Source organism: Lachnellula hyalina (genome assembly GCF_007821495.1).
Source record: "Lachnellula hyalina strain CBS 185.66 chromosome Unknown contig00258, whole genome shotgun sequence".
Lineage (NCBI taxonomy): Eukaryota > Fungi > Ascomycota > Leotiomycetes > Helotiales > Lachnaceae > Lachnellula > Lachnellula hyalina.
The window spans coordinates 1-25202 of record NW_022157372.1 but is presented as its reverse complement, the minus strand read 5'-3'; the positions used below and the strand labels follow the sequence as shown (position 1 = coordinate 25202).

Below are 25202 nucleotides of genomic sequence, written 5' to 3'. Positions count from 1 at the left end.
TGGGGGAGCTTTAGATTTTCTTTTCCCAACCGCAGGCTTGGGGCCGTCTTCCTCGTCCGGGATCTCATAGACATCAGGTGCCGTTGCTCCTTGACCCAGCGACTGAGTGCCCCGCCCCTTTGCACGCGCGGCATGTATGGCAGGTGCGTTTAGGCTTTTGCTTCTTGTTTGACTGACATTTGCGAGATGTTGACTTGTAGTCTGTGGTGGTGGGACAAAATCCCCGTCATATTTCTCAGCACCGTCGGTAGTTTTTGGTGTTGATGCGTTATTGGTCTCCGAGCTTGAAACTGGCTCCGAATGTAAGACCTCGGGTGATTTTGCCTTGGAGGCTACCTTTGCGACTTCTAATGGTTTCGCGCCTATTTGGCCTTTAGTGGCTGTAGCTTTGGCAGAATGTTTATTCTGCTCTGCCACCTCAAGAGGCTTCTGGACTTCGTTTACCTTTGGAGCATACTGACTGGCTCGGATAGGTTGCTTTGCAATGGGCTTCATCCTCTTGCGTTTCTTTGCATTTGATTTTGACGCCGTCTTGCCTTGAGGGCTCTTTTGACGAGAATAGGGGCTGACTTCATCTTGCGCGTACACCACGCGCTCAACCGTAGGCTGGTATTTCTTGCGTAGTGGGCTTGCTTCATACAGGTCGGTGTTGGAAATCTGGTTTTCTGGAGCCTCTGCGTCGAGATTAATGCCTTCGTCGTCGGACAGCCGGCTTTCTGAAGCGGATCTCATTTCGATCTCCGGATCCGGAACACCCTTAGTGGAACCGTTCCTTGGTCCTTTTTTTACAACTGCCTTGAAAATTCTCGATTCTCCAAGATCCAACACCAGGACAGGTTCTGCCTGTTGACCTTCTTTTGGCTCCAAATTATCCCCAACAACATTGCCAGCAGCTTCATTGATAGTTTTCAGTTCTCCTTCTTCCAACACAATGACTGCTGCCTGTTGACTGTTTGTCAGCTCCGAGTTATCTCCGTCAGCAGTAGACTCCTCGGGTGTTTCCAGTTCTCCTTCTTCTAACACAATGACTGCTGCCTGTTGACTTTTTATCGGCTCCAAAGCATTCTCATCAACACTGCCATCGGGGTTTTTGTATTCTTCCAGAACTTCTAGGCTGGGGTGCTTTTCGTGAATACATGTGACAAGTTCCTCGAGAACATCCAACGCCAAGTATATGTTAATGGCGTCCAACGCTACCCCTTCTCCATCCAAGAGGCAGAACATATCGTCATCGTTCTTGATCTGCACTAGAAGCTCGAGCATTTCTTCCTGTGAATTATCTTGGAATATGGGAACAAGTTTGTCGATTGAAAGTATTGGGATGTCGATGATATGGTCCATGGATTCTGTTGTAGAAGACATAATAATCAACCACTCCCGATCCTCATCCACCATAATATTGATACGGTTGTTCTCAGGTACAAACTTATGACCAGGTATCAGCTCGCAGCCTTCCGCAAAAAGTAAGTTTACCTTGCTATTTCTTGTTAGTCTAGGTTCAAGCTTTGAATGCGATTACTCACGACTCAACAAGCCAACCATCGTTGAACAGGTTATCGATGTAGCCACTGAACAGCTGGCTCCATTCCTCATCAACTTGAGGGCCAATTGGAAATCCTTCATAGCATCCTTTGTTACAATGGACGTGCCAAAAGCTCTTTAAAGTCACATCGTTACTTTGCATTGCTGTTCTCATTAACTTCCCACAGATGATTCTGATGACTTCGTTGGTCTCGCCGATCACAAGCTCGCCAATGTTCTCTCTATTTCAAAGTCAGCAGCTTCACAGAAAGCTAGTCACCCCGCAAACAATTCTTACTTTGTCTGATCGGAACCTGTGCTGAGTCTGCTGCAGTTCTCCTCCGAACCTTGAAGAAGCTGGATACACAAAGTACCAGCCTTGCTGGTGTAAGTAAACGACCTAAATGTGGGGCTTGGATCTCACCCATCTGCGCATTCCAGGGTGATTATTGGCGTCGATAAAGTAGCTTAGTGCCGGCTGCAGTATGCTTTTGCCAATCAAGTCCTGTCTCTTCTGGATGGTCTTGCCGCTGACAGTTCCATTTCTGTCACGGTGTAGTGACGCCTAGCTAAATTAGACAGGTACTTTTGCAGCTGGTCGGGAACAACACATACCGATAGTAAGTACAATGCACGTTCATTTTCAATGCAATAATCTGTCTGAATGATCGTCTCCACTATAATGCTGAAGATGCTTTCATCGATCCGACTGCCCAGGTCGTCTCCATCTTTTTGTATGCTGGATACGACGTCGATCAGAAACTTTGGCTCGAGAGATGTTGACTTTTGCCTCTGGGTTCTGAGTATTCCCTTCAGCGTGTTCACTACTTCCGGGGCTCTATTATTTCCGTTAACATCATGTGGTGGATGTTCGTACTGATGCGGGGCTTACTTGATCTCTCCTTCGGTCGTCCATGCCTTCTTCAGGTGCTCAGAGAGCTTCTTGAATGCAGCCGTAGTGCCTGGATGAGACGACTTGGGGTTGGTCTTTTGGGATCTTTTTGGAGGCATGTTGAAAGCTCCTGTTTGTTTCTTGGTCAATACCAGTACTGTTTGAGAGTATCGGAGAGCTTGCCTGGCGGGAACCCCAAGACAGCCAGTGGCTTGCAGCGATATGATCCTGTCCACCAGGCTTGTTAATGCCAGCTACTCATCCTAATTTTCTGGTCAGGACATTCAGAGAAGCCGGTTGGGATTTGATGTCGAGAACAGCACATGGGTCCTCGTAGATGCTCTCTGCCCAAGGCACGCCGAATTGGGCTGTTGTGGAACTTGCGGAAGGTGAAGCTTACAGGTTTGCAGTGAATTGTTGACAAGTGAGTGTCTTCCAGGTGAGGTCTGATATGCTAGTGAGGCTTGTAATGCGACGGGTCTAGCCTCAGCTTCGTGGATAATTCCACTAAGTATCGTCGCGCGCGAGATGAATCTGCGCTGGTAAAGGAAGTTTCAGCCATTGTGATTAATAATAGGAGAGCGTGTGGTGGCCGTATCTTGATGGATTTTGGTCCAACGCGGGGACTGCAATGCTTCTTTCTCGAGCTCGAGACAAGCTCCAGGAGACTGGGAACGGTGCAGGGAGGTCTTACCGTCCAAGTATGGAATGCAGTCAGGGATTGGTCTTGGTCTTGGTCATTCACGGATTGAAGAGAGGATGAATACCATCTGGAATGAATTGGAGAAGGTTTGTTTTCTTCTGTGCGAGAGACGCGACTTGAAAGGTGAATTTCACCGAAGGGGAAGGAACAGAAGCCAGGTCACATGTTAACACTTGAACAGCACGTGGCATACAGGATTCACATCGGGTCTAGAGATAGCTTGTATTTTCCTTTTTGATTTTCCAAATTCATTCCACTGATCTGCATTCCCTTTCTGCCAAATTTGCCTTGTACTTCAATCACGTGCTAGACCTCAGCTCTCTTTCCCCTATTCTTCTCTCCTACTTCGAAGCATATTGGCGAGCCGCTCATTGCTCATAAAGCATGGCTTGCAATGAAAATATATCACCGGCGAATGCTTGGACATCTAGTATGTGAGCTCAAACAGTACAGCTCTATGTTCGGCCCCTTTTTGTCACAGGCTAGTGATATGCTGCTGCATCACGTGTCGCACACGTGCCACGAACTTCCACCATTCATACGTCTTACGTCATTGAGGCTATTCGCGAGACTACCCCTCGTGGTTTCAATCACCTCTCTTTCCCGTGTGAACACCTTTTATCCCTAACACTTCCTATATTCACGTGCAGGGTAATCTCCCACACCCTAGAAGCTGTGTGGATTGGCTAGTAAAAGAAGGGGCTGCCTCCCACCCCATTCTTCCCTTCTTCCCTCCTTACTTTTAGTATTCTCGTCTTTGATAGCTTAATACTAGCATATTCTTCACCTCCGCTGACCTCTTTTTGGTTATTATTGTGAGCTGTGATTCGCCATAAAGCTTACTCTTCTTGGGATGGGTGGATCATGAAGATGATCGAATCAGAGCTTAATCAAAGGAATGATAGAAGTGAGTTGCAAGTTTCGCGTTTTTCCATCCCCGTCTAGTCTAATATGTCAGGTATTCTACACACTCTCCCTCCTTTTATCTTATATCTCCTCAAAGAACGTTAACGGGATACAGCATTAGTGTAAATGAACATCCAACTTCAAGCAATAGTCTCAGTAGGTCGTGGGGGAGCGGCAGTCTTCTCCACATCCTCGGCTGTCTCTACCTCCGCACCATTGAACGCTGCGCCAACCTTCCCTCCATGTTCCTGGATATCCTGGACCCTGGCATCCAGCAAACTATTGCCCGGCTTCGTGTTCCAAGGATGCGGTCCATCCTTTCCAAACAAGAGTTCGATCTCCTCCAGAGTCTTGCCAGCTGTTTCGGGGTAGCTGTAGGTTCCACAGTCAGTAATCTGGATTTTTAATAAATCATATCAAAGAGTTGAGCAGCAGTTTTGCTTTTGGTTTGTTGGAGAACGTACCTGACAAACGCTTGTACAGCAGCCGCAAAACATAATACGCCGAAAATGATAAACAACTTCCACGAGATGTTCTGGAAGCCAGGCGGGATGAAGAATCCGATTGCGAAGTTGAACAGCCAGTTTGCGATAGATGCTAGCGACATACCGGTAGCGCGAGTCTCGAGGGACCAGACTTCAGCCGCATAGACCCACGCAATGGGAGCTAAGGTGAGGGAGTATGCTAAAACTAGGAGATAGCAAAATGCGATGACAGTGTATGCTGGCGAGCCGGTGACCTGGACTCGCACGGAGAGATTGTCCTCGAGTCCATTTGGGAGATAGGTGCCGTAGGATCCGAGGACGCCTCCGACAACAAACATGCACACCCCCATTGCTACGGCGCCGTAGATCTGCGGGGTTCCAGTTAGTCGACATCTCGAAGGGGGAACGGGTTCTTGAGTGAAAGATTCTCGAAACTTACTAGAAGAGGACGACGACCGGTCTTGTCGATAAAGAAGAAGGTTGCTGCTGTCCCGATGATGAAAATTGCATACTGGATGCCAGAAGAGACGAGCCCGATGTTGCCAGTCAGGTTTGCCATCTCGAAAATATAGACGACATAATAGGTCATTACGTTAGCTCCACTCAATTGTTGCCAAGCCTGGACTGAACAGCCAGCAAAGGTGCGTCTCCCTGTATGAAAATAGCGGTCAGTTTTTCGTTTTCCACGATAAAACTCCAGCTGGAAGAGTCAGTTTCAATCACTTACACATTCCGTTCTTGATGAATCTTCTCCATCCCTGTTGACCTTCTCGTTCAGCGGCCAGAATGGTCGTAATCTCATCCCACTCTGCCAGAACTAGTGGATCATTAACGTTTCCACCAGCTTGAATATCAGCAAGAATAGCAACCGCCTCTTGCTCCCGCCCAACCTTCGCCAACCACCTGGGGCTCTCGGGCAAAAACGGAATCCCCATCATCAAAAACACAGCGGGAACAAGCTGCAGGGCCCAGGCAGTTCTAAAAGACGCAGGGCCGTCGATAAAAGAGCAGCCATATCCCGCGAAGTACATAATGAAGATGCCCCACTCGATAGCCCATTGCTGGATCACGATGATAGAGCCGCGGGTTTCTTTGCGAGAGATTTCGGCCAGGTAGACGGGTACCTGGGATGAGGTAATGCCGACGCAGATACCGTTTATGAAACGTCCGCAGATTAGCATTGTGATGCCGGTACAGCCAGCTTGTAGGGACGTTCCGAGTAACCACCAGATGCAGCCGAAGAATATGGAGTTGCGGCGGCCCAGTTTGTTGGAGACGGGACCGGCAATCACTGTAAAAGTTAGTTTCATAATTTGCTAAAAGGACGAAGAAAAGAGGTCCATTGTGGAGGAATAATGTTTTGCTTGGAAAATTACTTACTGGCTCCAATAACTGACCCTCCAGCGAGTGCTGCTTGGATACCACCCTGCGTCGTTCCTTGAGGGTTGTTGAAGTATTCTACATATTGAGGCGTTCCAATAATAGCTGATATGGAGGAAATATCGAAACCAAATCTGAGAAATCGTTACTATTTGTCTCCTGAAAACTTTATAATGGACCAAGACTTACAACATACCACCTACAGTGGCGATAGCAGCAAGGAAATAGACATTTTTGATCTTGGGAAATGTTGGAAGTGCCATAGTTGCGAAATGACTAGAGTATTCTCTCTCAATAAAAAGAATAGTGACAAGTAAAATCTGTTATTCAACTGGCACTTCTCCCTTCTTATACGTGCCTCCCCGCCGCCCGCAAGAACATGGATAAGGCGCGTGGAGAAGGCGGAGAGATGGTCTCAGAGAGCCAGGTGATCTCCCTCTCCATCTGGGGCATGATGGGGTTGTGATTGGCGCGCATATAGATCTGAAGATGTTTCTGAAACCACTTTTTCTGAAGTTGGAATAGCGATGGGACGTTAATAGAGCCGCACCAAGCAAATACAGCGAAAATGTGGTTCCGTTGTTGAATAAAAACGGGGAGGACAGGGGGTGTCCACTTGAACATCTGGGTGCCCACATTCAGCTGACAAATGGCTCCAGAACATGGAATCTTCTGTATTCACTGTTCTCGCTATTGAGAAACGCATTATGCGTGATCGGCTATAAAATACTACCTTGAAAAAGTGTTAGGTTGCAGCGAAAGGGAAATATAGTTGATATAAACAAACAACTTGTAGCGTCCTTTCATTCCCCTAATACTCGCTTAAAGCAAGCTAGGGCTGTGCGGACACTTATGCGGCCATTGCTCCGATGCCCGGTGCCCCAAATACCTCAGTAGCTAAGCGAGAGCTGATCATATAAGAAAGGGGGAACCAGGCCGGGGTGTGGTGTCATACTTCGTAAATTTGACTACGGAAATACGAGTTAGCTATTGGTGGCTAAATATTTATTACTGTGATCTACTATCTACGCCTTATTTAGAGCGCGAAGTACTAGCATAGGGATGTTGGTATATACGAAGTATTGTGGCAAGATACAGTCCCGGTGACATCACTGTGTAAGGACTCTACGAGGAATACAGTCAGCATACTGCATAGTTCAAGTAGAAAAACCAGTAACCATGACTACGGAATATACATCCTTTAACTCCTCTAGTATTATACGGCTTTCTCTACACAAAGCCGCCAGCCTAAATGAAGACCAAGTTTTAAGTCATAAAGAACGCCTCATAACACTACATGCAGGAGTTCAAGTCTAATGTCACAAGTCTTACGATATAAGAACCTAAACTACGGAGTACAATATATATAAGTCAAGGTTTCCCGGTCCTAAAATAAAACTTTCACTCACATTCAGACATATCCACGGACTTCCCCCACTACATTCAATGCACCTGCACCTGCAAGGCACAGTAAGCATCACCGACAGGTCATACTCCGTATGGTGCACGCCTCACCTTCCGTCCACACCCCTCTCACTCTCACTCCTCCTAAACTTCCTCTTAGGTACCAACACGTGAAAAGACGCGCACCTATCGTGTGGCAAGTCCAAAATATGTATCGGGGATTTTAGACTTAGCAAATCTAAAGTCCGACTAATTTGCCAGTCTAGAAATATTTAAACATACGTGATATTCATATATAAGAACATATCAAGATAAGCAACTTGAAAGATTATATATTGTGGGTTTCTAGGTTAGGTCTTTACTAGATGTTTACGTCAAGACATATGATCAAGTACTGGTACACACAAGTTCTAAGGTTTATAGACCAGCATTACTGGCGCTATACTGCAAGAGTGAATCAGAAGCACAAGAAACGAAACTCGAAAACGGCAGCAGTATTCCACCAATGCATTCCACATCCACTTTAACCACGGTATCAACAAAAAATAACGCCCTTGTAACTTGAATCACAAACATAGCCTAAAACGCCAAATCATATCCATGCATTAGTTTACTCCATATCATACTCGGCATCTCGTGCCATATGCGCAGCTTCCGAGACGATAAACAGGAGCCGTGTGCCGTTTCCTGCCGTTTGCCATATCTATTTTAAATGTAAGTAACTACTTAGGATGGCGAAAACAATGGAGCGAACTTACATCAAGGTTTGTGTACTCCATAACAGCAGTTTGCCACTGATCCAGGGTAAATCCCTTGGCAATGACTCTCCCCTCAACCTTCTTCATCGAAAGCTCCATACCCAGAGTCTCGTCCTCGTCCTCATCCATATCATCCGGTCTGCATTGTCCGGCGTCGGCAAGCGCACGAACCATGTTGTATATGCGCGAGCTAGGCGACATATCTTTCCGGAACCCGTCTTGATCTTGGTACAAAGAGTCTTTGCTGGCTTCGATGAGACGCAGAGCCTCGTCAACATCGTCTTGCACCACTTCTTCGCTGAATCTGAGACGGGCGAGAGCTTGAGCTAGACGGAGTATACCGAGGAGGGTACGTGGTGAGGTATGCGCGAATTGCTTCTTGTTCTTCTCATCTCTGGCTTGTTGTTCACGCATCTTGACGTAAGCTTTCACCATGTATTCTGAGACAGAGGTTGGGACGGTAGGACGGAAGGTTCGTGCTTGGGCGACGTATTGGCGGACTTCGTGGGGAGTGAAGACGACGCCATCTGTATCAGGGTGCTTGTTGTTCATGTGAACATAAGTTACGTGACGGGCGAGGAGGGCATCTGTATCTCTTGTTGGAGTATCGAGGATAAGGAAAAGGACGTCGAAACGTGAGAGAAGAGCAGCTGGCAAGTTGATGTTTTCCACGGGCGAGATGCGAGGGTTGTATCGGCCATACAGGGGGTTTGCGGCTGCGAGAATTGAGGTTCGTGCATTTAAAGTTGTTGAGATACCGGCTTTGGAAATGGAAATGGTTTGCTGTTCCATAACTTCGTGAATTGCGGTTCTGTCGCTATCATCCATTTTGTCGAATTCATCGATACAGCAGATACCATTGTCTGCGAGGACGAGGGCACCACCTTCCAAGATCATCTCATCCGTGACTGGATCCTTCATGACGGCAGCAGTCAAACCTACACCACTACTTCCTCGACCGGTGGTGTATACACCTCGGGGGGCAACTTTCGTAATATACTTCAACAATTGAGACTTAGCCACACCGGGATCACCCATCAAGCAGATGTTGATATCACCCCTGATTCTCATGCCGTCACCCATGACCTTTGTAACACCACCTACGAGCAATAGCAACAGCGCCTTCTTGACGTCCAAATGACCATAAATTTCAGGAGCAATTGACTTCGCCAGGTACTCGTAAACGTGACCAGAGGCTCTGTATTGCTCTATCCGCTTGAAAACTCGGTTATCAATAGCAAGGTCCTCATAAGCCTTTTTGTGCTGAATCACATGTTGTGCCTCCAAATAGGTATCTGTCAGGAGACCAGCACGAATAGCTTTGAACCCAGTGTATGGTGTCGGTAAAAAGATTCCTGCGACATCAACGACATCTCCAGGATTGATTCTACGGACTAGAGCACCGTGACAGAGAATGGTCAACATTCGTGGAATATGACCCACAGGAACCTGTTCAGCCATCTCTTGGATCTTGACTTCCTGGAATGGCTGGAATTTTGAAGCTCGTGTAGAGTGATGTAATTGACCCTTGGTTTGGTTGACCTCACAATCCTTGGATGGGCACTCAATCAATGGTCCAAAAGTTTTCGATCCTACTGGCTGAAAGATTTCGCATCCGCAGCGATCGCAAGTGTATGCATTTACTTCTACTGTTGGTTTGACATCGGAGACTCTGGTGGTAATTCCTCGAACAGTGATTAAGTGTCCTAGATGCTCTCCACGAACCTGTCGTACTGCCAAGGCCTTGAGGGGGTCATCAGTCTCAGTTCGTGGCTTGAAGTTAAGAGTATATCGTCGAGTCAATTCAGCGGGGAAGAGCTCAGGCTCGATAGGGTCGGTTTGATCTGCAGCCGCTCGAATAAGCGCGTTGTTTCTCGCTGTTCGTTGGGCCATTAGTACATCGAGGACATCGTCTTTATAGCTGCTGCAGTATTAGCATAAATTTTGGGGTGGCAGGTATTCGCATCCTACTTGATCTCGCGTGATGGGGATGGCATGACATTGTCGACTGCCTTTGCCATAATATCCAAATAGTGCTTTGCATTTGTCTCGATCGAATTAACCAAGTTCAATGACTGTCCATTCTCCTCTGATAATTGGTCGCACTAGGTGAAACTTGTGTCAGTATTGCATTGTAACATCCAGGGGTTTACTCCTACCTTTGCTAAATCGTCCAAATCGATTGTGATTTCCTCCTCATATCGGTCCGCAACCTTCTGAAGCAGGTCCAAGTATTTCAGCTTTGGCATCTTGGCCTGAGATCTTGCTTGTCTTCGCGAAGTTTGTCCCTCGTCGTCATCTTCATCCATAAAGTCGTATTCGTCGCTCAAATCATCTTCGTCAATGTTCATGTCGCCGAGCGCATGTGTGATAGAAGCAGCAGGGGAGGTTTTGAAGGTCTGGAGGAACTCCTCGAAGGCCGCTGTAGACGTGATTAGCTTTGTATCAGTGGCAGTTCTTGGGCCTGGTCGCGCAGGACATACCCCGGTGTTCATCATAGTCGACAGGCGCCCTGAATTGAAGAAGCGCCATCTTGCGCAAAGCCCCTGAGGTCTGGTAAAAGGAAGGTATTCCGATTCAGGAAGAGTATAATTGTTGATTCTTAGATATATCGGGGATTCAAAGTAGAGGAGAGAATGTGGGAGTGTTGCGCAGATGTTGGTTGTTGATGGAGGGGTGATTTCCTTGTCGCAAGAGATTCGAACGTAAAGTCGATGGCAGGAAACTGCAATGCGGATTTCAATTTACGCGCTTTGGCATTTCGACCGCGTCGCGCGACTTTTCGTGTTTCTAGTTCAGCCACAGTCAGTCGCAACCACCAGCCACAGGTGGGTCTTTGCCGAGGCTTGTGAAAGATCTGGGGATGCTGGATGCTGTACCTCAAGCTTCTCGATCATCTCCCTCCCTCATTTTGTTGTTATTCTCTACCAGTTTTAACCCTCATATCATGGCTCCAGAATCAAGACGGCGAAACAGCCAGGCTACCTCAGCTGAAATATCAGTCGTTGCTCATTTGAAGAACTGCCTAGTCAACCTGCCCTCTTCGTTATGCTCGTTGTTGATCAACTCCAATACTGTTTGTTCTTCTCTCAACACTCCAACGCTGCTCATCTTTTGACATTATTGTAGGTCGCACAAAATATCATTATAGAACTAAACTACCGCGCACCCTCACAACCTGGCGCAAAACAAACTAATGGAGCGCCCAAAGAACGAGCTGTATTTGTGGGATGGACGGGCATGCAGAGCAAGCGTAAGCTTGCGCCTATTGTCAGTAGAGATGGAATTGCAGGTACCAGAGGGAATACTGGCCGGGAACAGGAGGTTCCTCTGGTGGAAATAGACGCGACCTTTGCGCGGACACTGGGCATAGTAGATGGGCAGAAAGTTACGGCAACAATACACATGGATCCCCCCTTAGCCCATACGGTCGAAATTGAGCCCTTGACGCCTGAGGACTGGGAGATAATAGAACTCCATGCGACATTTCTGGAGCTCAATATGATGCATCAGATACGCGCTCTGCCAAATCCGAATTATATCCCGCCAAATGGGTCTGCTCCTGGTCCACATCCGCTCAGCCTCCACCTCTCCCCAACTTCTGCCGCCAATGTGGCAGTGCTTACACTTACCCCCCCTCCGCCATCGAATTCGCCGTTTGCTAAATTAGGCCCTAATGCCGAAGTCCTTGTTGCGCCCAAAACACGGTCCCAGCCGCCCCGGTCATCGGCCGAGAACCGCAGTGTTACATCGAAGAGAAGTACGGGTGCAAGAAGTAGTGCAAGTACACTGCGGCGGAGGAGTGGTCTTGACGATACCAGACCATCCATGTTTTTCCGAGGGGTCGATCGAAGTCTTTTCAAAGAATTCTTCGAAGAGACGAACGACGCGGAAGACCAGGGACTGAAAGTCTGGGTTGACCGAGATGTATTGCTTTCCAAGGCATTGAAAGGTATTACATGGGTTTGTGTCACAGTGGTCAAGCCGGCAAGCCTCCAGATTCCAGTCGACCCTCAGCGTCAACAACAAGAGAACGAAAATATGCAGGCTATTGGCAAGATAACATCGAAAAAGGTCGCAAAATTGATGGCATGGGATGACCCACCGGATAGTCAACATGTTGCATTGTCAAGGGCGTTGTGTGCAGCTATGTCCTGTGAAGGTCTAGTAGGTGGTGTCGTGAAGCTGGAAGCTGCCCCTCCACAGATTGAGAAAAACGCTGGCAGGAGATCCGAAGATCCTTCCCAACCGGCTCCCAAAGCTACCGCCCACATACTCAAGGTCTTTCCTTTCATAATTGGCAGTGCTAAAGCTATTGAAGGCCTCAAATTCGGTGGTGATACCAAGGCAGAACGAGACGAGGCGGCACAGCGCATTTTGAAAATGTACAGCAAAACTTCAGCTGGTGATGGCCTTCTAGATGGGCCTTTGACAGACGGATCTATTATTAGTACACCTCCAACACCGATTTCCGGATGGGAAGGCGGAGTACTGAGGTTTGACCACAGCTCTCCAGAATCGGACAAACAGCCATGCCATTGGTTCCTGGGTTCGGAACGTAAAATCGCCATTCAAGTGCAGCCCCCAATACCGAAACCGTTTTCTATCTCTAAAGAAAACGCTATTGGTGATCCTCTCGCTTCGAAACCTCCTGTGCTTGTTGGGATAGATAAACTCATCGAGCAACTACGGTCACATCTCTCCCACTTGTCGTCAGTCTTGCTTACAGGGGCACTTGGGTCCGGCAAAAGCTCTGTAGCACAGCTCCTTGCTCATCGGCTAAGATCCGAGATGTTATTCCACACCACATACTTCTCCTGCCGACAACTCCTGAACCACGAGACCCAAATTTCTACGATCAAGGAAACCTTTGCTAGAATATTTATGGATGCTTCCTGGGGCGCTAGACTTGGCGGGAAATCCCTTGTCATATTGGATGATTTAGATAAGTTGTGCCCCGTTGAGACTGAGCTTGTCGTTGGAGATGACAACGGTCGCAGCCGTCAAATCAGTGAAAGCATTTGCAGCTTAGTCCGGCAATATTGTGGTCGAGACAGTGGCGTAGTCCTTCTGGCTACATCACAAGCCAAAGAGTCGCTACATAACGTGATCGTGGGTGGGCATGTAGTTAGGGAGATCGTGGGGTTGAAAGCTCCAAACAAGGAGGGTAGGAGGAAAGTAATGGAAATGGTTGTCAGACAAAACGCCACTGACGTGGATTCGAACGAGATGAAATCTACTTCAGGAAGTCGCCCAGTAACTGCCAATGGCAGTGCTAGCGGTGACGAAGGGGCGTGGATGGACGGTTCAAGCGTGGGTAGTCAAAAGGGGTCATCTAGCAGAGCAGACGGATTTATCATCTCCTCCGACCTCGACTTTCTCGATCTTGCCGGTGAGACAGACGGGTATATGCCAGGTGATATCGTTCTCCTCGTTGCTCGCGCTCGAAGCGAGGCATTGATTCGATCTGTTTCGAAAGATGCTGATTCCGTGTCCATCAGTCTCACTCGTGGGGACTTCAATACTGCGCTCAAAGGCTTCACACCGGCCTCACTACGCAATGTAACATTGCAGACCAGTACTACAACTTTTGACTCTATTGGTGGCTTACATGCGACTCGAAAGATTCTCCTCGAAACTTTACAATACCCTACCACATACGCTCCTATATTCGCTCAGTGTCCACTCCGACTGCGGTCGGGTCTACTGCTCTACGGTTATCCAGGATGTGGCAAGACGCTCTTGGCTTCGGCTGTAGCAGGCGAATGTGGTCTCAACTTCATCTCAGTCAAAGGTCCCGAAATCCTCAACAAATACATTGGTGCATCAGAGAAGTCTATTCGAGATCTCTTCGAACGAGCCGAGGCTGCCCGGCCATGTGTTCTGTTCTTCGATGAATTCGACTCAATCGCACCAAAGAGAGGTCACGATTCTACCGGCGTTACCGATCGTGTAGTCAATCAATTGCTCACCCAAATGGACGGTGCCGAAGGATTGTCCGGAGTCTACGTTCTAGCTGCAACTTCGCGACCGGATCTCATCGATCCAGCTTTGCTCCGACCCGGAAGATTAGACAAAAGCCTAATCTGCGACCTCCCTTCCAGAGAAGACAGAATCGACATCCTCCAAGCCCTCGGCAGAAAGCTCACCCTCAGCCCCGAAGTCCTTTCCGCCCTCCCCTCAATCGCCTCCCGCACAGAAGGTTACAGCGGCGCCGACCTCCAAGCCTTAATCTACAATGCACATCTCGAAGCTATTCACGACGTTCTTGGGGACCAAGACCACAGCACTTCATCACTAGGAGCAAAAGGCACAAACGGTATAGCTTCCTCTACAACGAATCGCAGTTTCGTACAATTCCGCTACGGCGAAGAAGAAGAGCGCGCTGAAGCAGAAGCACGTTCCCGAGGTGGACATAACAAAAGCAAGATCCTTGCGGAACGCGCCGCTATTGCTGCAAAGCTTTCGGAAATCAAAGCAGCGAAAAAGAGGGCGAAGAGGGGGCATGTTGAGGAAAAGGGGGAGAGCGAAGAGAAGGAACAGAAGGAGGTTATTATTGGGGCGAGGCATGTGGAGAGTAGTTTGCGCAGTACGAGGGCGAGTATTAGCGCCCAGGAACGAAGCCGGTTGGAGGCTATTTACAGAGAGTTTGTGGTAGGACGGAGTGGGGAAATGAGGGATGGGGAGGGTGCCAGGGAGGTTGGGGGTAGGACGAGTTTGATGTGACATGATATAATGTCTTGATAGAGAAATGAAAAGCTTTTGGATACAAGTCGGTTCTTGGATTTTGTCTGAGTGCTTACGGCTAGTTCGGTCTTATGTTTCTCTATTTGTAAGCCCTCCTCCTGCACTCAATAGAGGTCAGTGTTGCGTAGTATTAATAAGCTTTATCAAGTGGGTGGGGTATAAATTTCTTGACGGCACAAGTACCGAGATGGAGATAAGGCTTGGAACTCGAAGATCTTCAAGTTGACCTACTGATTTCCGGTAGGCTTTGCTTTTCATCTAGTGTACTTTGCTAAGTCTGTCTTGCATATATATATATGACTCTATTCTTGGACATAACTCAAGGTAGCACAAATATTAGTATTGATACATGTATAACACTACCACCGTTCTTATGTTTCACGCGAGAAATAAATCATACAGGACCTATATAGAGTAGCGCCACTGCCGTAAGCTCATTTAAGGTTACACCTTCCTATAGTAGGTACGTAGTACTATACCGCGAGTCTGTGAATTTCGCGAGCAGGTCGTACTGTACCTGAGCTTAGTCCAAATCGAGCATAAGCGAAACGGTTATGGCGATCCCTGAGATGGTGCGAGGGTGTATATACATAGGTATGTGGAGATCTGCAGACGACGAAGACGACCTTAAGAAACGTGCTAAATCTTTGTCGTCTTCGGCAACTACACGGCTTTAAATAAAGCGAAATTATTGTTCTGATGATTTTTATTTCAAGTTGCTCTTTGCTTAAAAAAGTTTCATTTGTCGTGCCTTGTAGCAGGAGCATAAGTAAGAGGTGGAATAGAAAACCCGTGGAAATTAGGTAGCACTATACCCCTTCAATCTATAAAGTATACACTTTCCATACTCTTTGCAAAGTGGGCGATCTCATCTCTTACAACCAAAAGATCGCTATCAGCTCCGCTCGTCTTGAATAACCACTCAATTGAACAAGATAAGAGGGCCCGCCTTTACTATACTTAGTTAGAGTCAGCGAATATCGTCTTGTTTAAGTAGTCAAAACGGTTATCCGAAGCTCAACATACAAGATTTTGTACTAGAACAACCTTGAAAACCTAACACTAACCTTAATACTCTAAGTCATGTTTCTTCACTATGTAAAAATTACACAGCTTTGATCCGCATCTCACATATTGCCCCTCTAATATCGTCCCCTCCGAGATTATACCAATTCTACTTTGAACAGCCCTAGATCCAAGATTTGCCATTTTTTAAGCCATCCTCAATTAAACTTTTATGGTGTGTTCATCTCACTTACTCAAATATGTACTCGGCCTGCCTGACGGCCATCAAATATCCAAACATGGTCAATATGCCCTGTCATATTAATTCGGCCTGAAATTCCTGGTGGAGTTTCAAGTTCAGCCGAGATTGCTCCTGATGCATTTGACTCGGTATATAGCGGACACCCTACGCTCGTCTTCACTTCAATTTTTCTGGTCATTGAAATAACATTCGTTGCACTCCGGTGCATTTCGAAATAGATAGTCATCGTTGAATAGGATATGGTGATGCTCTGGTTCTCGTATCCTTATTTTTCCCTCCCAGTGGTTCGGTTTAAGAAACAGGAATACTAATTTTGCAAACAGACGCATTGATTAATCCTGGTGTTGGATATTGTTGACCATATATAATTTTCAACTACCCCCTATTATTTCGACGCTGGCTTCAAGAACTTTCCTCCTTGACATTTATCTACAACTTCTCACCTATCTTCCCTAAACTGGCGATATTGGTCTTCTACCAGCGGGTCTTCGGCAGAAGTAATGAACATTTGAAAACAAGAACTTATTTGGGATTTTGTCTCTATATCTAGTGATCCTAACCGCTCTTGATATTGGCAGCTGGTCAGTTGCTGTACACTGGGACTGTAGTGTTTCGGGTGCAAAATATTTAAACTAACGCACTGTTGCCACCGGAATCGTGGTCCCGAATATAGTCACAGACATATAGATGTTGGTTCTCCCTATACCGGTCATCTGGACCCTGCAGGCATCAAGAGGACTCAAGATTGGCTTGACGTTCACGTTCCTCATTAGATGGTGGCATGTAAGTACGCCTTGGAAAGTCTGATGTATGCCTTCCCGTCTAACAAACTTATTTCTGCAGTGATCTTTCTGCTTCTGCAGGGCGGCTCGTCTCCAATTTCCTGACCAAAAGCGACGGCGCCACGATGGAAGCCACGACGCTACTCATCTGGCTGTAAGTAGAGCCCGGATGCCACTTGATCTCATCATGCTTACCTACCTTGTGCCCTTTCTTGAGAAAGGCAAATAGGTGCCATGCAGTGCATGCGGTACTGTTCCCTATAGCGTCAGACTGACGCCCAATAAGCACTCTCAAGTTGCGCTTCCTGCAGTCGCTCAACGCCGGAAGTGAACACATATGATCCCAAGAATAGCTATTCTAGTTGAAGTCATGTAGTCAGAAAGCGAATCAGTTGGGAGTCTTTCGAAATGATTTTCTAACCACATAGCTACTAAGACCTAGGGGGTTAGGAGCATAACTTTTGCAGAATGCGGCCACATCGAATGATTTAGGGCCATTACAAGTAAATTCTTCATGACTTTGATTTGGAAAAGAAAGTTCTATATCCCGAGGGGCCTCGCTAAATGTGACAAATTTGGCTTAGCGCTACCCCTTTCCACTACTTTGTAAAACTAGACATCGAACTGATCTATTGTTTCGAAGTGAAATATAATCAGATGTTGTGCTTTAAAATAATTCCATCCCTAACCGTTCCTGATGTTATAATTCACTGTAGCTAGAGAGTTATTGATTGGACGTCTAATCATAGACACTTCGAATAAAAGACAAAAGAATAGCTCCCTTAGGGTCCAAGCCACGTCGCCTAGTCCTGCATACGGGTCGCCGGGGGCGTCCTACTACCCCGTACCTGCCCGAGGGTTTCCAACTTCTTGCATACGTAAATTAACGACGCCTCAGAAAACTCAAGGCCTCGAGCGAGCTCTTAGGAATTTATACGCATGCCATGGTAGCACGACGAGCAGATCTCTGCAAGGCTTATAAGCTAAGTGCTGCCACCCAAAAGCCCAGTGTACTTGTATGACACGTACAAAGCAACTCTGAGACATTTATTATCGAATGGCTTAAGATAATGGGTCCGGAGTCGGACTGGTCACATTGCTTTTTTGAGAACACGTGGAGGTGATATTTAGCGTGACTTGATTGTCTATGTAAAGAATAACAAAAAGCAGTATCTATTAATCATGCAATGAATTTTATGTAGACTGCGTTACAGATGTTAGTATACCATATGGCATTAATATAAGAAACGTGATACTATATAAGTAATAACATAGAATTAGTATAAAGTATAGGTATAGTGTAATCCAGTAAAAATCTACAGGAATTTGGCATAAATACTTCAGAACTAGCATAATTCGAAGCAATTTACCCCTGTAAATCTCAAATTTCTTTTATTAATCATAACTTCCGGCCGTCTAGTCTCTAGAGTATTTCAAGAACCTGCAATGCAATAACCTTTCAATATAAGTAAACTCGTATTATACTACCTAAACGTGGAGATCGCTATATAAAATGGCCCTAATATAACCTTAAACCTTTCTGGACCCATACAATATGCAAAATGACAATATACTACCTAGTCTGCTCTTCTCCATATTGCCTAATTAGAAGTATCTAAAGTGTGCCAGACCTAAAGACTTATACAGATTTTCCCATTTGCTCTCAATAATAGTACTTAGATGCGGAGAGTTTGAATATAACCCGTGCCTGCTTAACGTACGTTTTGGTTTCTTTCTAAAAAATTCTCAGGATTCGTTCTCGCCAGATATGGAAAGGGCTCCTACAGCATAACTTTGACGAGCACCCCATCTATCCGGGATGCAAATAGTCTAGGAGGCTCTACTTCCCGGAAATCTGTCTGCGGAACACATCAGCTTATTTTTACTGGGGTTCAGTTCGAAGTATGACACGCCCCGCACGCCACAGAATATTGCTGCATAGGTGGGAACCTAGCCACGTGAAGACCCTACGTACATAGACAGATTCTGGTGGCGAGACCTATAAGGGTCTGAGTCGACAAATTTTGAGGGTCAAATGCCATCCCTTCGATATATTTACGGATTCCAAGCTATGAGAATTATTGCTAACCATGGAGAAGGCTTGGGTATATAAGAAACCCTTTCCCACCATGCGAAGAAACAAAAATCTCAAATATCATCCACTCACTCAAGAATTCCATCATTACTTCCAGAAATTCGATCAGCAAGACCCTACAAAACCAGCAAAATGTATCACACTCTCAAGTTCACCTACCTCGCAGTCCTTGCGGCTCAGATTGGAGTTTCGCTCTCTCATCCTTCCCTCGAACATATCGAAAGGCTCTTTGTCCCCCTCACTATGGGCGTTGCTAGTAACTGGGGCGCAATTGCACATACGACTTTGACCAGCACTGGAGCCACCTTGATTACTGGAAATTGCGGAACCTGCCCTGGCACAGCAATCACTGGATTCCCTCCCGGAAAATGCACAGGCACCAAATCTGCTGGTGGAACAGCTGCTTGCTCGGCAGAAGCTGCCTGTCTCTCAGCTTACAACAAGGCACGGGCTGCTAGCCCAACTGTTGCTCTCCCTGCAGCTGATCTGGGAGGCTTGACTCTCCCTCCAGGCGTCTACACGTTCCCCACAGCCGCAGGGTCGCTGACAGGTAACGTCACTTTGAATGGAGCAAAGAATGCCAATGGACAGTTCATTTTTCTCCTGTCGACGACCTTTGAGGCCGCTGCTGCTTCGAAGATACTGTTGATTAATGGAGCAAAGGCTTGCAACGTCTACATCATTGTTGGGTCCTCAGCAACAATTGGGGCTGCCAGTGCGCTGCAAGCAAATATACTTGCATACACATCTGTAAGGACATTCTTCGTTGCCTCCAACCTCGTTATAGATTCTACCAAATAACTTGTGGCTAACTCAGGAACTTCACACTAGGTGTCAGTTGCGAATGGCGCGTCTAACAAGGGCGTCTTGTGTGCGCTGAATGGGGCGGTCACTCTGATCAATGATGCTCTCACTACTCAGGCCAAGTGTTAGCACCTCTTAGAGACAGGTTTGGGGTAGGAAACCGTGGGATCTCGATCTCATGCTCCTATAATTACTTCAAGCTGTTGTGTGGTACCTCTTTCGTTGGCACTATTCTTATTAACTCACTTGCAATGAATTGAAAAATCGGTCGTTTGAAGAATTTAGAATTTATATGTTGGAAGGATAGCAATCAATTCAAATTTTGGCTTTGAGAGGATTTGATAGCATAAAACTGGATTCTCAATTTGAGACAATACCAAGTCGTCCCTCAAGCGAAGTGACTACCTATACAAATTTAGGTTGTGGATCAAGACGCACACGTGACTCCACCCCCCTATTCATGATACATCCTTGTAAACACTCAATTGGACTCATGTCATCTCTTGACAACTAAAAAGGAGAAATGATATTATAAATCACTATTGGTCTGATATGTTTTTAGATACTGAGACTTTTCTTCACGGCCCCATATCTGCTCCGTTTACTTTTGCTGGATACTTAGTTGATACCTTCTAGTTATGAAGAATTTTTTTAACGCCCCGTATGATAGACTTATAGCATCCTTACTTTACTATTCACCAGCTGTAAGGATCTATAGCATCTTCCAAATTCACTTGTTCATCTCTCTAAACCTTCCATCTTCCATCTTCCATCTTTTCGACTCTTTCGATCCCTTACAATCTCTCGAACCTGCATCACTTCCTACCGAGCTGCTCCAGCACTCATTTCTCTTCACTTATTCGACCATAAGTACACACTCTCTCAAGCACGTTAAAGAGAGATCCCATCATCAATTCCACGAGCCAAGTCAATTCGGACATCGTTCAAGTCGTCACAAAGGCTCTCCTTCGCAGTCCGTCCGGATTCCTCAGTAGCTTATCATCCACTCCACATTTGCTATTCTTCTTTGAAGGGAACACACAATTGGCTATTCAACGTCTGAAAATATACCATTCAAGACTTGGCACATTCAATCGCAGCAAGAGACTTTTCCATTTCCCTTTCAGCTTTGGGAAACACAGCGTTGCTCAACTTCGAGTTTGTTGAGGACGAGAAATACTGAGGGTGAGCTTTTCAAATTCACTTTCTCGATTGTGTTGCTAACACTAAACTATGAAGTGGTTCGCTGCGCGACGACATTGACTTGAAGTGGTCGTCGTCTCTACAATCGAGAACGAACGTTGCAAAGGCAGGCTAGCACAGCAACTTGTTTCGAGCCTTTGCTAACCTTTTATTTGTAGTCAAAGTTCAATTAGTTGATAGACATCAATCATTCTACGAGCAAACGTGGGCAGCTAGCTGTATTTCAGAGCAATTTTGAATCCGACACATCGCCTAGCTGCTTGTCTCCAAACCTGCAGTTAACATGGCACCGCAAAGAGAACCAGAAGAAGCTGCAAAAAGCCGAAAATTGTTCTTGCATATGCTACAAGCAACTAAAGTTCAAAAGAAGCTTTCCGAGAAAGCCGTTGAAGAGCGAAAAAATCTGAAAGAACTTCAAAAGCAAGTTGAGCAGCAACTGGCAGCTGTGGCCGAAGTCGAAGAGGAAGTCAGGGCTTGCCAGAAGACTATCTCAGAGAATCTGAAAAGTGGTGGAATATCGGACGAGCTCATCCAAGAGACTGACATGTTCTCTGCCAGCTTTACCAAATACTCGTATGAATTCGGTCTACTTTTGGAAAAGACACATCACGGCTCTTACATTACAAATGATCCATCCCTTTCGGCTTTCCATGCACAGGCTCCTTCAACCTATTATAGCTCTGATCCGGTATCACCAAACATATGTTGTAGGACAGAAGGGATTGATAGAATTTAATTCTGGGCGATGAAAGACTTTAGGATTGCAAAGGAACAACCCATGACATGGGGATGTCGAAATGTATGTCCCCTTCTTGAATTTATCTTGATAGCGACGACTAACTCTTAAAAGCCTAGACTTTACAAGTTGGCGATTGAAGCAGCATACAAAGGCTCCAGCGTGGCTCTTCAGCTTCTAGTAGCCCTGCCGGACCCAAGTGCCTCGTCAAAAGGAGGCTGGCTGCTCGAAGTCGAACACGACCAAGCTTTGCACGAAGACGGCATTTGCAAACATGAACCCGATTGTTGGAGGTTCCGCTCAGCACAGAATATTGCATCTTCCGTTTCAGCAGAGGAGAAACTGCGCCAAGTCAAGCTGATGATAAGCGTCGCCGGTGTTTTGGGCTAAGGCAATCGGCGGTAACTCAATGTCCTACTTTGTTGCATAACTTCCTACTTGGTTGCAGATTTTCAGGAGCTCGATGAACCGACGAGACTACTACAGCTCATCGACTGCAGTATTCAGTCTTTCTGGAGGGCTTAGTCATGGTTTTTCTTTTGAGCGATGGCAGACGTTTGTGGTGAGTAGCATTTGCTACACATTGCATTTCGAAACGGGAATCAGGAAATGGAGATTACACCTCCTCACGTTTTCGAGGCCATTCAGCAGAGGGGAAGAACTCGCAGTCACTTTAGTTGTCTTCGCAAATAAACAAAGCTTTCATTCGTTCACACCTTGATTGCAAGACCCGCAAATTCGCATTGTGGAGGAAGCAACACAACCGCGGGCTCCAGGATAGGATCTGACTTTCAGTATCATTGTATTAAAATGATACAAATTCGTGGGATAAACATGTGAGTGTGTAGAAGATTTCGTTTTGAGATGCAGTAGAAGCACTTATTGGTAAGGACTGTCGCAGCGAAGCTGTGGCCCAAATCCACGTGACTTTCGTACATCTGTAGCCCCTCCACTGGATGAATAGGACGTGGCTCACCGGGGTAAAATTGACAGTTGCATAGATGAGGATGAGAGTCACCAGTGAGGATTATAAATTGAGCAGCTCACACGTGATGATGACTGATAGATAGAAGCATTGGCGACTAGTTTCAGCGTGCAAATAATACACGAGTATGTTTACACATATATCCACGCCTTAAGTTTCACATATAATACATCACCCCAACCTCATCCACATCCTCCATCTATATCCTCATCCTCAATGCCCCCCTCTGAATCTCCCCAACGATCCCATTTCCAGCCAATGCCCACTTCTCCGCAACAGTCCTCTCATCAACCCTCTGCCTCAACACCCCACTCGCAGCCCAATACTCCATTAGTCCCCTTGCCTCCACCTTACTCAGTCCGTTCAACATCAACACCTCTACTCCCTTGAGCGAATCCTCCGCTCGCTGGTCATATTTCCGCTCATACGGATCCCGCTCTGTGATCTCCTCGCCCTTTTGCCTTTCCACTTGCTGCGTTATCGCGAGATTCATGCTCAGCGAAATAGGAGCATGACTTTTTGACGAAGCGGCGAGGAAGGCGCCTCCATTTGGTAAAGTCTGAGCTCCTGATGAATAATCCGTGAGATGTTTCACGAGCGCAAGATCGTGGGAATGGATGAAGTTGAAGTCCGGATCGCGGTATTGGCTTAAATCCATGATATAGCTCAAGCTGTCTACAACCATGAGAATGGGAGGACGGCCAGGAGCTGTGATCTCAGACCATAACGCTTGGAATATAGGCCATGCTACGTCAGAGTCTCTGGCTCCAAGCTCGCAGAGGCGAGTGAGTGTGGTATCGGATGGGACGGAAATGGGAAGGTTGTGTTTTTGCGAGAGCTTAAGGGTGCTCAGGATAGGGCCGTTGGCTTTAGCAATCTGAGCAAGCCAATTCGCCGTGTAAGCTGGCTGGGACCAGAGGGTTGGTGTAGTGCCCGGGATAGCAGCATAGTCGTTGACTGCATTGACGACTTCTTGGGCTATCGACCCATCAGTACTGTATTATCCCAATTGGAAAGGGAATGGGGACATACCTTCGGGGACGTTAAGCACAATCCAACCTCTCACAAAAGCCATAGCCATGCCCTGCAGCAACATCATACTCTTCCCCGTCCCCTTTCCGCCATCAACCACAATTCTGAGCGTCTCTTTCCTTTGTTCAACACCCGCCATCCTCTTTCCCAACTGCACGCTCTCCTCCCTAACCAGCACACCAGGCCGTCTAAACAATCCCCAACCCTGTGTCGTCTTGAACGCCTCCGCAGCCCTTAATCCATCAACCGTGGCCCCCTCAAGCCCCACAACCTTCCCAACATGGTTCTCTAACTTCCCGGTCATCTCGCGGCTCAAATCCACCATCCCATCTACCTCCAGCGCATTGGTATTACTGAGCACAATCCGCTTACGCATCGCCTTCCTCTCGCCCGGCATAGGGGGTTTACCAGTAGGTTTCGGCGGGACTTTGGACTTGATGCGGGCTGATTTCTTTTGGCCTTTTTTGGTTACGCCTGCTTTCTTCGTTGCTGGCATTGCGAGTTTGGTGCAAGTGGTGGAGAAGGATCTCGCGCTGGGTAATGGCAGAGACAGGCATTTCTGCCTCCAGCAATTGAGGGAGAGTGAAGTGGCCATGATGTTGCGTTGTGAGTTTCCCTGACCTGATTGAAGCTCACTCACTTGATGTTATGAAGTGCAGTTGCGTTGCTTCAAGAAATTATAGCTCGGATGCTAAAATGCGGCGTTCAGTCCGCGCGCCCCACTCCACCTCCCAAAAAAAGTTTCGTTATCGAGATTTTGGTATCAAGCTCAAGCTTCTCACGAACCTACAACAATACCGCAAAAATGGCAGACACTGCAGAAAAACAAGCGCCCCTCCCCGTGACAGTCTCCAAACCAACTCCGTATACTTTCGACCTCGGCCTCCTCCTCGCCGCCGACCCAAACCCACTCTCCCTCTCTGGATCAAGCAACCTGGAGAGCGACCTAGCAGCGACTGCACGAGATGGAGCACAAGCGCTGTTGAACCAGCTATTAAGCACATGTCCGATTACCGATACGCCGGGCGGAGTATTACTTTCATTACCAGCAATTGAAACGCGATTGCCTAGAGAAAAAGTACGTTCCTCTCTTCCCCTTCTCCCCCGCCTTCTTACCATTCCAATCCCCAATCCCCAATCCCAATACCAACCCCAACCTCAAACCCACCACCTAACACCCCCCAGCCCCTCCCACCACCCAAGAAAGAAACGACCTGGTCGCGCTTCGCCGCAAAGAAGGGCATCAAGCCCAAGACAGCCGAAGCTCGCAAGAAGCTTGTCTACGACGAGGCGAGCGGCGAATGGGTGCCGAAATGGGGGTACAAGGGGAAGAACAAGGAAGGCGAGGGGGACTGGATCGTGGAGGTGGATAATAAGAAGCGGAACGAGGGCGAGGAGCAGAGGGGCGATGGTCGGAGGGAGAGGAAGGAGAAGATTAGGAGGAACGAGAGGCTGCAGAGGAAGAATGAGAAGGGGCAGAAGAGGGGTGGGAAGTAGATGGG

General features: G+C 47.1%; 6 protein-coding genes across 6 annotated transcripts; 3 read left to right on the top strand and 3 right to left on the bottom strand.

Moving 5' to 3' along the window:
* Nucleotides 1-4162: 4162 nt before the first annotated feature.
* On the bottom strand, nucleotides 4163-6150 carry HGT1_5 (High-affinity glucose transporter; the record flags this gene model as incomplete). The annotated part of the gene is made up of 6 exons (XM_031153748.1): nucleotides 4163-4394; nucleotides 4487-4875; nucleotides 4947-5158; nucleotides 5235-5798; nucleotides 5888-6021; nucleotides 6077-6150. 6 exons carry the CDS (start codon nucleotides 6148-6150, stop codon nucleotides 4163-4165), a joined length of 1605 nt encoding a protein of 534 aa, XP_031001311.1.
* Nucleotides 6151-7901: 1751 nt separating this feature from the next.
* mcm7 (DNA replication licensing factor) lies at nucleotides 7902-10581 on the bottom strand (the record flags this gene model as incomplete). The annotated part of the gene is made up of 5 exons (XM_031153747.1): nucleotides 7902-7994; nucleotides 8050-9970; nucleotides 10021-10154; nucleotides 10209-10471; nucleotides 10533-10581. 5 exons carry the CDS (start codon nucleotides 10579-10581, stop codon nucleotides 7902-7904), a joined length of 2460 nt encoding a protein of 819 aa, XP_031001312.1.
* Nucleotides 10582-10996: 415 nt separating this feature from the next.
* On the top strand, nucleotides 10997-14775 carry PEX1 (Peroxisome biosynthesis protein; the record flags this gene model as incomplete). Its single annotated transcript, XM_031153746.1, has 2 exons — nucleotides 10997-11125; nucleotides 11179-14775. 2 exons carry the CDS (start codon nucleotides 10997-10999, stop codon nucleotides 14773-14775), a joined length of 3726 nt encoding a protein of 1241 aa, XP_031001316.1.
* A 4297-nt stretch (nucleotides 14776-19072) lies between these two features.
* On the top strand, nucleotides 19073-19873 carry LHYA1_G008828 (uncharacterized protein; the record flags this gene model as incomplete). The annotated part of the gene is made up of 2 exons (XM_031153745.1): nucleotides 19073-19690; nucleotides 19772-19873. The coding sequence occupies 2 exons, from the start codon at nucleotides 19073-19075 to the stop codon at nucleotides 19871-19873; spliced, it is 720 nt and encodes a 239-aa protein (XP_031001315.1).
* A 2994-nt stretch (nucleotides 19874-22867) lies between these two features.
* Nucleotides 22868-24196, bottom strand: rsm23 (37S ribosomal protein, mitochondrial; the record flags this gene model as incomplete). The annotated part of the gene is made up of 2 exons (XM_031153744.1): nucleotides 22868-23646; nucleotides 23701-24196. The coding sequence occupies 2 exons, from the start codon at nucleotides 24194-24196 to the stop codon at nucleotides 22868-22870; spliced, it is 1275 nt and encodes a 424-aa protein (XP_031001314.1).
* Nucleotides 24197-24505: 309 nt separating this feature from the next.
* On the top strand, nucleotides 24506-25197 carry RRS1 (Regulator of ribosome biosynthesis; the record flags this gene model as incomplete). The annotated part of the gene is made up of 2 exons (XM_031153743.1): nucleotides 24506-24778; nucleotides 24886-25197. The coding sequence occupies 2 exons, from the start codon at nucleotides 24506-24508 to the stop codon at nucleotides 25195-25197; spliced, it is 585 nt and encodes a 194-aa protein (XP_031001317.1).
* Nucleotides 25198-25202: the final 5 nt, after the last annotated feature.